General features: G+C 51.7%; 1 protein-coding gene across 1 annotated transcript; it reads right to left on the reverse strand.

Moving 5' to 3' along the window:
• Positions 1-461: 461 nt before the first annotated feature.
• Lrrc8e (leucine rich repeat containing 8 VRAC subunit E) lies at positions 462-11,627 on the reverse strand. Its single transcript, XM_026789170.1, has 3 exons — positions 11,590-11,627; positions 5,499-5,641; positions 462-2,711 (listed from the first exon to the last, which is right to left on the reverse strand). The coding sequence occupies exons 2-3, from the start codon at positions 5,634-5,636 to the stop codon at positions 462-464; spliced, it is 2,388 nt and encodes a 795-aa protein (XP_026644971.1). The 5' UTR covers positions 5,637-5,641; positions 11,590-11,627.
• Positions 11,628-13,100: the final 1,473 nt, after the last annotated feature.

The raw sequence follows: 13,100 nt of genomic DNA on the forward strand, positions 1-13,100 counted from the left end.
GACTTAGGAAATAAAGACCTGGAATTAAAGTTGGGATAAGGAGGTTTGGAACTGACCGCTGTGTCCTCTCCTTAGGGCAGAACTCTAGATGTATGCTGATTTGTCATTGGGGTGGGTTGGAAATCCCACCGGGATATGCCCCCCCTCCTGTATAGGACACTAACTAAGCTGGAATGTTCAGAGGAAGGACAGGCCTGCCAGCCAAAGACGCAGGTGTGGTTTTGGTCCAAGAATCTAAGACCGAGTTAATCCTTTCCTGTGGGGTTACACCCCAAATCCACCACCTCCTGCTTCTCCCCTAGACAAACCAGTCCCAGGATCTTGTCTGAACTGCACAAAGCCGACACGTCGAACCTTCTTTCCTCTCCTGCTTTGCCTATGGGACATCTCCCTTGGAAGACAAGGCTGGGGCAGAAGGATCTGAAGGCCTCTGCATCAACTGTCCCTTCCCCCACCAGGCCTCATTCCTCCTCCATCTTCTCCCGCACCTCTGCAGGCAGTCCCTCATAAAGGGTGTCCTCCACCAGCAGCCCTGACTTCTTCAGCCCCTTGCAGTCACCAAGTTCTTCGGGCAGAGCCTCCAACCGGTTACCCTTGAGCTCCAGACGGCTGAGGGTCCGGAGGGCGGCCACATGGGGTGAAAGGTGAGTTAGGTGGTTGTAGCCCAAGAGCAATGTCCGCAGCTTCTGGCAGAAGAACAGTTCATCAGGCAGGCTCTCTAGTGCATTGTAGGAGAGCGCTAGATGCTGGAGGCTCTGGAGAAGGCCCAACTCAGGCGGCAGGGAGCGAAGCCCATTGTGGGACACGTCTAGCAGGCGGAGGCCAAAGCACTGGCCAAGCTGGGGGGGAAGAGTCTCAAGCTTGTTGTGACTGAGGTAGAGCTGTTCCAGGCCCCGGAGCTTCCTCACATGTTCAGGAACATAGGCTATCTGGTTGTGCCACAGCCTGAGAGTGACCAGCTTCCGACAGTGCTGGAAGCTGAGAATTTCCTCGATAGACCTAAGGTGGTTGTCCTTGAGGTCAAGTTCCTGCAGAGCACCCAAGCTAAAGACTGCATGGGGGATGCGCTCCAGCCCACAGGCCACCAGCTCCAGTTCCCGTAGCACCGCCAGCTTTTTGAGGCTGTTGAGGGCAAGCAAGCGAGCCCCATCATTGTGCAGGCTGAGTCGCTGAAGGTGTCCGGCCACGTCAGTCACACTGGCTGGCACCTTCCCAGCATTGCTACGCAGAGACAGTACCTTGAGCTGCTTAAGTTCCCGAAGGCTCTCAAGGGTGGCAGCCCGGGCCATTTCTGGAGGGAAGAGCCCTTCGAGATGCAGTTCCTCCAAGCCTCGAAGCCCAAACACCCAAAGGGGCACCTCTCGCAGCTCCTCAAACTTGACATATATCACTTTCAGGCGATCCCGCAGGAAGATCTGTGAAGAGAAGGGCAGCCTGGCTGGCGAGTGAAGCAGGCTGAGCTCCTGAAGGTTCACAAGCTGGGAGAGCCCTGGGGGAAAGGAGATGTCACAGATGGCCTCCAGTCTGAGGGCTTCCACCTCACTGAGCTCAAAGACCGTGTCAGGCAGTCCAGGGAGCATGCAGAGGGCCAGCTCCAGCCGGCCGCGTGTGTTGCGCTGCAGCTTCTGCCTCAGCTTCTCAGGTGTCCACTCGTGGTTGAGGTTGAGTTGCTTCAGGCGGCTCTCACTGACTTCCGAGAGGAAGACGGCAAACCGTTTAGAATAGAGGGAGTCATACTGGTCAATGAGGTGGAGCATGAAGGCGAAGTCGTTCTTCACATCCGGGATGTCATTCATACCTGTCTCCTCCCGCACAGACCGGAAGGAATACTCTTTGAGGGGCCTATGGAAGAGCCAGTAGAGAGTGTACAGGCAGGTGATGCCGTAAACGCACACGAAGGAGATGTAGCAGAAGGCCAGCTTAGAGAAGAGGTGGGCCTTGGTGTGGTTGCAGCAAAAGCTGGCATACCCTGTGACCTCTGAGGTCTCCACCCTGCAGGACACCAGAAAGCTGATTTTCTCCACATAGACCAGGTTGTAAACCAGGATGGCAAAAAATTTGCACACTTTGAGCACTGTCTGCCGGATATACATAGAATAGAGGATGTCGCCCTCTTCCACGTGCACGCGGAACTTCTTGACCTTCTCAAACAAGGCCTTAGCTTGCTCGCCCTCCTTCTTGTCCAGCAGAGTGACAACTGGAGGCTCCGTCACCACTTTCTCAGGCTCTACCAGCACTTTCTCCTTCTCGCCTTCACCCGCCTTTCCCGATCCCGCCCCTGTTGTGGTGACGGTGGACACCATGGCCCGTCCAGCAGCTGGGCCCTTGTGGTTCTCCCCAGACACCTCCGACAAAGCCCGAGTGGTCCACGGGGAATCAAAACACTTGCCCAGGATGGAGATGAAGTGTTCGATCTTGGAGCTGGTGCCGGGGAATTTGAACCAAAAGCTGGTACAGACCATGAAGATGAGAGTGTGGATGACCACCAGGTAGGGGAAGTACTTGGCATACCAGTGGAGGGCTGTCTCATAGCAGAGCTGGTTAATAAAGCTGTACTGTTGGAGGTCGAGGTTGTTTTTGAGGCCACTCAGTTCTCGGAGGCCCCCCATCTGCTCAGAGACCCCTCGAGGTAAGAGCTGCTGACAAGGAGCCTCTGATAAGTTCTCTCGGGGTTCATGGCTGGGCAGGCAGATGATCTTGTCCTGTGTCACCTGGAGATAGGAAGAGAGTTGGGAGACCATAAAGGGCCTGGGGGAATTGTACAGAGGAGAAGCAGGCTGAGGTGGGAGACCCTGATCCTAGACTGCTCTCAGCTGTTTGACTGTGGAAGAGCTGTCAAACCTCAGCATCAGCCTTCATCTGCAAAGGATACTGGAGGGTGTGTGTGTGTGGGGGCGGATAGCTAAGTTGGTAGAGGGCCTGCCCTAGTACACAGCAGTTTTGATTCTCACCAATGCATAAACTGGGCTTGGTGTCACATATCTATAATCCTAGCACACACAAGATGGGAGCAGGAGAATGGGGAGCTTAAGGTCATTTCTTGGCTTCACAGTAAGTTCAAGGTCAGCCTAGGATATAAGACACTGTGTCTCAAAGAAAAGAGCGCGAGGGTGTATGTGTGTTGAATTGTGGTCCCTCAAAAATAAAGCAAAATCCCAACCCCTCGTCCCTGTGACCTCTTGAAGTAGGATCTTTACACAGGTAAGCATAGCGGAGTTATGAGCAGGACTATATCTTCCCCGAAAGGAGACATTTAGGGTGGAAATATACCTTAGTTGGTAGTGCTTGCTTAGCATGATGAAGCCCCGGCGTGCCATATCCCACACTGTGTAAACTGAGTGTTGTGTGCACATATGTAATACCAGTACTTGGGAAGGGTCAGAAGTTCATCTATCTATTTTTTTTTCTTAAGTTCTAAAGCAGGACATGGTGGTGCACACCTTTAATCCCAGCACTCAGGAGGCAGAAGCAGGTAGATCTCTGAGTTTGAGACCAGCCTGACTAGAAAGTGAGTCCCAGGATAGCCAGGGCTACACAGAGAAACCCTGTCTCAGAAAAACCAAATAAAGAATTTTAAGGTCTTATTAATAACAAAATTCCACCTCCAAGAAAAACAAGTTGGGCCTGGTGATGCTAGCCTATAGTTCTAATTACTGAGAAGCTGAGGCCTGGGCTACAGAGTGGGCACAACTTCTAGACATCTTCAGTAGATGCTGGTCCAAGGGAGAAAGTAGGCAGGATTCAGCTCAGTGGTAGAGCTCTGGCCTAAAATCCCCCAGTGAGGGGCTGGGCCTTTGGCTCTGCAGAACCTTGTGTAGCATCGGAAGCTGTGACTTCTGTCCCCACTGCCACGAGAAAGAAAAAAAGTGTGATAATGGGGAAACCCTAAGATTACTGTAGACTTTAGTAGCACTGCTTGTGGGAACGGAGGCAAGGAAGGTAGTAGCACTCAGAATCGGTCTGTGTGTGAGCTTTGGCACTGGCTCCCTCTTGTTCGTGTCTCTTATTTCATTGGTGATATTTTTTATGCGTTTAGGTTCTCATGTAAGCTAGGTGAGTGATCTAATACTGATATTTTTCTCCTTTTCTATGTATTTATTGTATTTTAGAGATGGGGTCTCACTGTGTGGCCTAATTGACCTGGGACTCCCTAGCCCAAGTCATCCTCTGTGCTAGAAATTTAGGTGTCCACTGCCACACCTGACCTTAATTTAATTTTTTAAAAGATTTATTTATTATATATACAACATTCTGCCTCCATGTATGCCTGCAGGCCAGAAGAGGGCGCCAGATCTCATTACAGATGATTGTGAGCCACCATGTTGTTGCTGGGAATTGAACTCAGGACCTCTGGAAGAGCAGCCAGTGCTCTCAACCTCTGAGCCATCTCTCCTGCCCATTACCTTAATTTTAATTTTGAGAGACAGTCTTGCAAAGATGTCTAAACTGGTCTCAAATTTGTGATCCTCCTGTCTTGGCCTACAGAGTAACTAGCGTTATAGGCACTCACCAAGACACCCAGGCTCTTTCTCCCTCTTCTTGGGTGACTTGAAGGCTTCAGGACTTCAAGTATTAATCCTACCCCTTTAGAGAGTGACTCTTTCCCTGGAGGGTGCAGTGGAAGACACTTCCTATCTCATCATCATGGTGGGACCTTACCCATCTGTATAGTGAGTTGATGACACCTCCCCCGCCCCAATCATAAGCATTGCCATGGTAAGACCATGTCCCCTTATGGTCCTGCCCTTCACCTGGAGGGTGCAGCTCAAGACCCCAGTCAGGAGTAGCACCACAGAGAAGCCCAGTGCCTTCATGGCAGAAGGGGATATAGAGTGGCTGAGAACACTTGAACCCAGAAAAAAAAAGTCAGTGGCGCACACCTTTAATCCCAGCACTTGGGTGGCAGAGGCAGGTGGATCTCGGTGGGCTTGAGGTCAACCTGGTCTACAGAGCTAGTTCCAGGAGAGTCAAGACTACACAGAGAAATCCTGCCTCAACCCCTCCTCCCCCGCAAACCTCCCCCCCGCAAAAAAACCCCAAAACCTCTCATCCATAACTTTAGTTTCAAAGAAACCTAACACACTCTCTGACCTCCACGGGTACCACACATACATGTGGTACACATACAGACATGCAAGTAAACACACATACACATAAAAGAAAATACATTTGTTTTTTTAAAAGACCCTCAGATAAGGAGTGTTACCAAGGTGTGGTGCCACTCCTTCACATCCTCACTACTCTCTGGCCTCACCCCTCACCTGGAAAGAGCAACCCAAGACCCCAGCCATTAGAATGGCCACGAATATGTCCACAGCGAAACCCCGATCCTTCATCCCCTTTCCCTGTCTGCCCTGACTCCTGCCTAGCTCAGTGTCACCCTGCAGCCCAGCCCTGCCTCTTCACATGTCACCCCCTGTCAAGAAGGCACTTCCTAAAGTCCTGATGGTAAGGACGGCCAGCTGTTCGGCCCTGCCCGTGTTTGTCTCGTTCCTCACCTGAAGGGTGCACCCGAAGACTCCAATCATGAGCATAGCCACAGTGAGGTACTCAGCCAATACATCCCACCAGGGTTTGAGCACCTTGAATGCAGGCTGCTGTTCTGTGAACTGCTTGAACTCCGCCACTGGGATCATCCTGCCTATAGGAGTCAGGAGACAAGAGGGTTTGAGACATGGTGAGAGCAAGGCTATGCCTGGTAGGAGAAACCCCAGAAAGGCCAGACACAGGGCAGTGTTCCCAATATACTCTCAGCTCTGCCAGAACTTTCTAGAATCTATGAGCCATATGTTCCCTCCCCCCCCTCTTGTCGCTTCCTTCAGAACTCACCTCCTTCCCAGTCTCACAGCTCTTCCTCCTCCCAAAAGCCCCTACTTGCTCTGCCTGCGCTCTCTGAACTCATGAGTGAAAACACAGGGCAGCTGTCTCCAGCCTCCTCCTGGAGCCACCCACCTCTGCAGGAGGAAGCCTGTGACATTCACTGTGGTATTCCTTTACTCTCCAGCTGCCCCCTTACCTCCACCCTGACACCAAGTGTCCCTGGGCTCAAGACTTCCGGGGTGTGCCCCCCCCCCCCCCCCCAGGGGGGGCGTGGGGCGCCCCCCCCCCCCCCGACAGGGGTGCTCTGGGCGCCACCTCCAATCCCCAACCGGAAAAGCCGGCTGGGGAAAAGCAAGCTGGAGCGTGGCTGTGCTCTAGTTAAGGGCCTTAGGGGTTAGGGTGTGGCCAGGCTGAAGGCTACTGAGCCCTGGAGGCATGTGCCAAGACACCTGAGTGTTCAGATAGGGACCAGAGCTCAGAATCTGAGAAGTAGAACGTGGGCCCTGAAAGGGAAGAGTGTGTTGGAATGTCTGAAGCAGGAGGATCCCTAAAAACTGAAAACCTCTCAGGGTGACACCTATGACAGGAGCCTGGCATGGGGCTGGACTGCCAGGCTCCAGGGCTGCCAGCCCACTCTGTCTATCTCTGGTTTCCTTTTATACTAAGGTATCATTATTGCAAAGGCCAGGCCTAAGTCACACGGGGGTGTAGGATGCAAGCGAGGACATCACTCTTCTAGGAAGTCAGCTACTTGCTCAGGGCAGAGGGGAAAGCAAAAAGTGGGGTCTCTAGGCAGCCCACCCCTGCCAGCATCCAAGCCTTTCTGTGAGTGAGCGTGTGTGAGTGTGTGTGTGTGTGTGTGTGTGTGTGTGTGTACACATGCAATGGTGTGGGTCTGGAGGTCAGAGGAACCGCAGCAGTCAGTTCTCTCCTGCCATCATGTGAGTCTTTGGTGTGGAACCCAGATCATCAGGCTTGGTGGCAAGCGCCTTCCCCCTGAGCTATATCGCGGACCCCTCTATCCCTTATCTTAAACAAGTTCCTGGGAAGCCAGGTATGGTGGCCAGCCAGCACTGTAATCCTAAGACAGGAGGAATTGGAGTTTGAGGCCAGCATTTGTGTTACAGAAAGAGACCCTATCTCAGTGCAACGAAACAAAAACAACAGGCTGGCAAACTGGCTCAGTAGATAAAGTGCTTGTCATGCAGCCATGAGAACATCCGTGTGATCCTGACAGCCATGAGAAGCCAGAGCGGTGCATGTGTGTACTCCCAGTGCCGAGGAGGTAGAGACAGGCAGATCCGTGGGCCTCACTGGCAGCCAGCCTAACTGGCAAGTCTCAGGTTCAGAGGGAGACTCCGTCTCAAATAAGGTGGAGCGACAAAGGAAAGCACATGACGGAAGGAGCCTCTACACACACACACACACACACACACACACACACACACACACACTTGAGAGAGATGGAGGACACAGAGAGAAACAAAGTCAGCAGCATCCTAGGAGCCCTTTGTCCTGTTCACTTGTGGCTCTGGCCAAAATTGGGGTATCTGTGTCACCAACCAACTGTTAGGACACATCCACATCTCCTGTGTCTGCCTCTGTTTCTCCCAAGGGTTTGTAGCAAGTGAAGTCAAGATAGGGGTTGAGAGCCTACTCACTAGGCTGAGAGACAGGTACTGCACAACAATCAGACCCCTTCACCACTCTGAGGTAGCAATTTCTATATAGTAGAAGGGTCTGTGGGAAAGGGAGCAGGTATTAAAAGTTTCTTTTTTTTTCTTCTTTCTTTCTTTTTTCTTTCTTTCTTTTTTTTCTTCCAAGACAGGATTTCTCTGTGTAGCTTTGGAGTCTGTCCTGGAACTAGCTCTGTAGACCAGGCTGGTCTCGAACTCACAGAGATCCGCCTGCCTCTGCTGGGATTAAAGGCGTGCGCCACCACTGCCCGGCTCAAGGTTTCTTATACAAATTCATCCTGAATCAGGTACATGCAAAGAAGTGACCAAAGAACAAGATCCTTTATATGACGGTTGGTCCTGTATGCTCACCAAACACTCCCTAGTCTTAAGAAAAAAAGCTTTAAAAAAAAAAAAAGCCAGCCGGGCCATGGTGGTGCATGCCTTTAATCCCAGCACTCGGGAGGCAGAGGCAGGCGGATCTCTGTGAGTTCGAGACTAGCCTGGTCTACAGAGCTAGTTCCAGGACAGGCTCCAAAGCCACAGAGAAACCGTCTCGAAAAACCAAAAAAAAAAAAAAAAAAAAAAAAGCCTCAGGCTGGGGAGATGGCTCAGTTGGTAGGGCACTTGTGTGGCAAGTATAGCTCTCTGGATTTAGTCTCTAGCACCACACAACTAGGCAGACTGGCACATGCCTGTAATCTCAGCTCTCGGGGGTCTGAGTTAGGAGGATCAGAGTTCAAAGTTATCCTCAGCTACATAGGGCACTCCAGGCCAACCTGGGCTACAGAAAATCGTGTTGCAAAAAGGCTTTTTAAAAAAATCCCCTTAGCCTGGGGTAGTAGCTTCGTGTTGAGTTTTGCAAGAGAGTCTCCACGACTGGAGGGGAAAAAATATCCCAATTTCCATCGTTTGATAGAGATGATGGCCCAGAGGGAAGAGAGAGAAGGCTCGGCAGCTAAGAGCACACGCTGCTCTTGTAGAGGACCCGAGTTCGATTCTCAGCTCCCACAGCGCTCACCACCCCCTGTAATTCCAGCTCTAGAGCCTCCAGCCACCCAACATCCTCTCCTGGCCTCCTAGAATACTCAATGCACAACAACCCCGGTCGTGCATACAACACACAAATAAAAATAAAATCTTAAAAGAAAACGAACTGAGAGCATCTTACTGATATCCGGGGTGACGTTCTGAAAGAAGGAATTGTAATGCCCACATTGGGCTCCCATTGGATCCTTCTGAGGCACTCCTCAAGGGGTGCTACCCATGCAGGCAGGGACCAACTCCCTGTCTCCACTTTCCATGACCAGTCTCAAGTTCCCCAATGCTGCCAACCCACTCTCACAGGTCAGAGGTCAGAAAACAGGAGCCCTCTGCCCAGCTCCCAGGAACAAGACATACACACAAAATAGACAGACACAATCAGAGGGAGACACAGGGATTATCATTGTCTGACTCCATGACTCAAACTCCATCTTCCGGAACCTGCCATTAAATCCTAGCAGGCAGATATAGGGTTGGCCCCTTTTGCTATGTCTGAAGAGAGCTGGTGGGAGGGTTTAGCAGGAGGGGCTCACAGAGCTGGGGGAAATGTAGAGAAAAATAGCACGGGAGTCTATATGACAGAATGTCTCGTGTTGCTCTCAAAGCTTATTTTTTGCTTTGTTTTTAAGGGTTTTTTTTTTTAAATTTTACGTTGTGTATGCGTGTGTGCAGGTGTATGCATGTGTGTGTGCATGGTGCTTGGTGTTAGGTGTCTACTGCTCTCTACCTTATTTATTAGTGTGAGCGTGGTGTGTGTGTTGTGTGTGTGAGTATGTGAAGATCAAGAACAACTTCATGGCATCCATCCCCTCCTATCTTATGTGGGCTATCAAAGTCAGGTGTTCGCGCTTGCTTGCTAAGCTATCTTACCTAAGTTATCTTACCTGCCCTCCCCCTCCCCCCTTTTTTTTGAGAAGGGCTCTCACTGAAATCTGAGGGTCAGCATTTTAGCTGGACTGGCTAGTCATTGACCCCTGTAATTCACTAAAGTTACCAATGTGTACCAGCGTGTTCTGCTTTTATCTGGGTGTTAGAGATTCAACTCAGGTCCTCATGCCTTCATAGCAAGCACCTTACCCACTGGGCTACTCCCAACCCCTCCCTTTTCTCATTATTATTATTTTTTTGTGGATTTTCAAGACAGGGTTTCTTTGTAGTTTTGGAGCCTGTCCTGGAAACTAGCTCTTGTAGACCAGGCTGGTCTTGAACTCACAGAGATCCGCCTGCCTCTGCCTCCCAAGTGCTGGGATTAAAGGCGTGCACCACCACCGCCTGGCCCCTCATTATTATTTTTTTTCCTCATTTTTTTTAAGACAAGTTCTTGCTATGCAGTCCAGGCTATCCTTGTGCTGGCTGTGTAGCCCAAGATGAACCCAAAATTCCAATCCCCCTTCCTCAGCCTCTTAAGTGCTGGGATTACAGAAATGTGCCGCCATGTCCAGCCTAACGCTGAAGGTCATCCATATTTTGGAAATATAAGTGTAGAGACCTTTCTCTTAGAGAATGAACATAACCCATGAAGATTTCACTGTTACAAGTATCAGCTGAGTCTGTCTAGCCAATGCTCACCTCCTGTTTGACAACACCTACTCTGTTGCATCCAGTGAAAGCACCCAGTGGCTCAGTCAGGAAAGAGCTTAATACACGGTTGTGAGGACCGCGTGATACTCCCAGCAGGGCAGCCTGGATCCATAGCCCAGCACAGTGGGGTCAAGCAGGGAGATCCCTGAGCATCATTGGCGAGATAGTCCAGCCAAAGCCATGAGCTTCAGGTTCAGTGAGAAACGGCTCAAAAAAATAAAACCACTGAGGAGGACATCCCAAGTCAATCTTTGGTCCCTATACACACCCACACCCAGGAGGGGTGTCCCAGAAGACCAGGCTTGGGAGGAGCTTGCAAACTCTTCCCCACATCTATGCCCTGCTTCTGATGCTGAAATGGAAACGGAGGATGCTCCAACCTTGTTCAGCTTCCCCAACTTCATATCACGCTAAGGGGCAAGAAAGGAACGGCAACGTGTGTTAACCTTTAGAGTACAAAGTCAGAAGGAGGGATATGGCTCAGGCCCTGGGTTCAAGTCCCAGCACCACATAAAACCTGGAATGGCAACACACATCCCTGTAATCCTCCTCAGGATAGAGGCAGGAGGACCAACACATCAAGGTCAGTCTAAGATGCGTGGCGAGCTTGTTAGAGGCAAGCCTGTGCCAAAAGACCTTGTCTCAAACAAACAAATATGAAAAGCAACAACAAAAACCCCAAACCCAAATCGCAGGGCTGCTGTGATGGCTCATTGGGCAAAGGTCCCTGCCTCCAAGCCAGAAGATGTGAGCTCAGTCTCAGGGGCTGTAAGGCAGAGGAGAGAACCAACTGTGACAAACTGTTCTCTGACCTCTCCGAGAGTGCCATGGCACACACACATACACACAAAATATAAAGTAAGAAAATTAAACACATAAACAAAGTCAAAGTTCAATCCCTACTCTTTTTACGAGGGAGTTACTGAGGTAAGGAAAAGTCACCCCTAGTGGCAAGTCTGGGGGCGGAGGCGGGGCACGGAGCTATGGACATCTAGGCTAGTACTTTCCCAAGCTTCCTTTGCTGGGACTTGTAGGGGTTTTTGGAATCTTGAAGTCTAAGAACCTCAGGGAGCAGGGTGTTGAGACTGGGATTCTGCAGCTTCGAGGGTTCTCACTGAGACAAACTTTCTATCTTTCTCCACTACCTCCACCATCCCACGTTGGGACAAGCCGTGGAAATCAAGACTCACAAAGTCGTTGCCTGCCTGTTGATCTCCCTTGCTTCGCTTGGTCCCGGACTGCCTGGTTCCCAGGACATGAGCTCCTGGGGCAAGGCTGAGGGTTAGGCACCCCCTCCCACTCCCAGCTTCAACTCCCAAAGTGTGTGTGGGGGGGTGGGGGGTGGCGGGGGTTGCTCTCGTCCAGGCCACGGAGTCACCCACACCTGAGCGATCCTCCCCTGGGTCATTCCCTGGTTCCAGGTTGACCTCCTCCCGTGGGACAAAATCCCTCAACCCCAGCTACTTACCTTTCACGGAGGGAACTCCGGGCCCAACTCGTAGATCCCAGGGAATGGATCGACCGGGACTCCCGCAGAGTTCCCGGGCGGGCGGGCGGGAGAGGGTGAGTCAGGGCGGGCTGGGCCAGGAACCCGGGAGCCGCCCCGCCCCGCCCCCGGGATGACTCGGCCCCGCCTCGCTGCAGTCGCTCCCAGGTCCCAGGTCCTTCTCTGAGCCACGCGATCGCAAGCGAGGCGAGAGATTCCTAGAAAAGGGTCTTTCGAAGTCTGCTGCAGAAGTCTGCAGTCCCTCTAACTCCTGGCCATAGGTGCAAACTGGTATCCTGTAGATGCACCATCTGGGCAGGTGTTGGGAAAGTAGTTCTGGGATCCATTTCCTTCAACCCCTAAGCATCCCCACCTGGTACCAAAGCTCAGTCGAGGTCCGGATACCACAGGCTTCCGGCAGGGGAAGACCAAGAGCAGAAGGCTAGCCCTCTTCTAGGGCTGGCCTGCCATCAGAAGTTTCCAACACAGGAAGTCAACCCAGTGTGGGTACTAGCCTGACTGTGTCTCTTCTTGGGCTTGTGGCTCATCCTGAAGGTTGGAGGGATGGCGTGGGGACAAACTTTTTCTCAGCCTGGGGTGTGCCAGGTGGTAGACCTGGGTGTGCAGGGCCAGAGGGTTCAGGCGGGAGGGATGGGAGCTGGAACTATTTCCTTCTCCCCCTACCCCAGCTCTCCTCCTCAGACTACCCTGGAATGCTCCAGACAGAGGAAGATGACCTTGAATTTCTGACCCTCCTGCCTCCAGCACCTGAGTCTCCACCACCTGAGAGGATTAAGGAAGGGTTGCAGGCTGAGGGATTACAGGCTGGCCTGCGTCATCACAGCACAGGTTGACGTAGTGCTGGGGATGGACTCTAGATGCCAGGCACTCCATCAGATGAACCAAACCTTCAGCTTCTGAGAGCCTCATTAACAGACAAAACAACAACCCAACAAAATAAAAAACTCACCCTGCCTCACCACTACCACCACGACTATCTAGGTCTCACCATCAGCTGAGAGAGGCTTTGACAGTCGCAGACCATCAAATCAAGAATACTCCATCTGGGGGCAGCCAAATTTGAGCCTTTGTGTGCTCTCAGTCTGAAATGCCTTCTCATTGGGAAACCTGCCACTTAGACTAGTGGGGAGAGTGAACATGCCCTCCGCCAACACACGTGCACACACGCACACCTGCAGGGACATACACACACAGAGAAAAAGAATTTGGGAGCTGGAGAGATGGCACAGAAGTTAAGAGTGTGTACTGATCTTGCAGAGGATGTCCTAGCAACCATGTCTGGTGACTTACAACCAACTATGATTCGAAGGACACCTTCTTCTGGCCTCTGTAGGTGCCTGCATTCATGTGCCCATATCTACCCACAGACACTAGTGTGTATACATAATCAAAAATGAGCCGGGCGGTGGTGGCGCTGCCGGGCGGTGGTGGTGCACGGCTTTAATCCCAGCACTCGGGAGGCAGAGGCAGGC

Source organism: Microtus ochrogaster, unplaced genomic scaffold (assembly GCF_000317375.1).
Source record: "Microtus ochrogaster isolate Prairie Vole_2 unplaced genomic scaffold, MicOch1.0 UNK15, whole genome shotgun sequence".
Classification (NCBI taxonomy): domain Eukaryota; kingdom Metazoa; phylum Chordata; class Mammalia; order Rodentia; family Cricetidae; genus Microtus; species Microtus ochrogaster.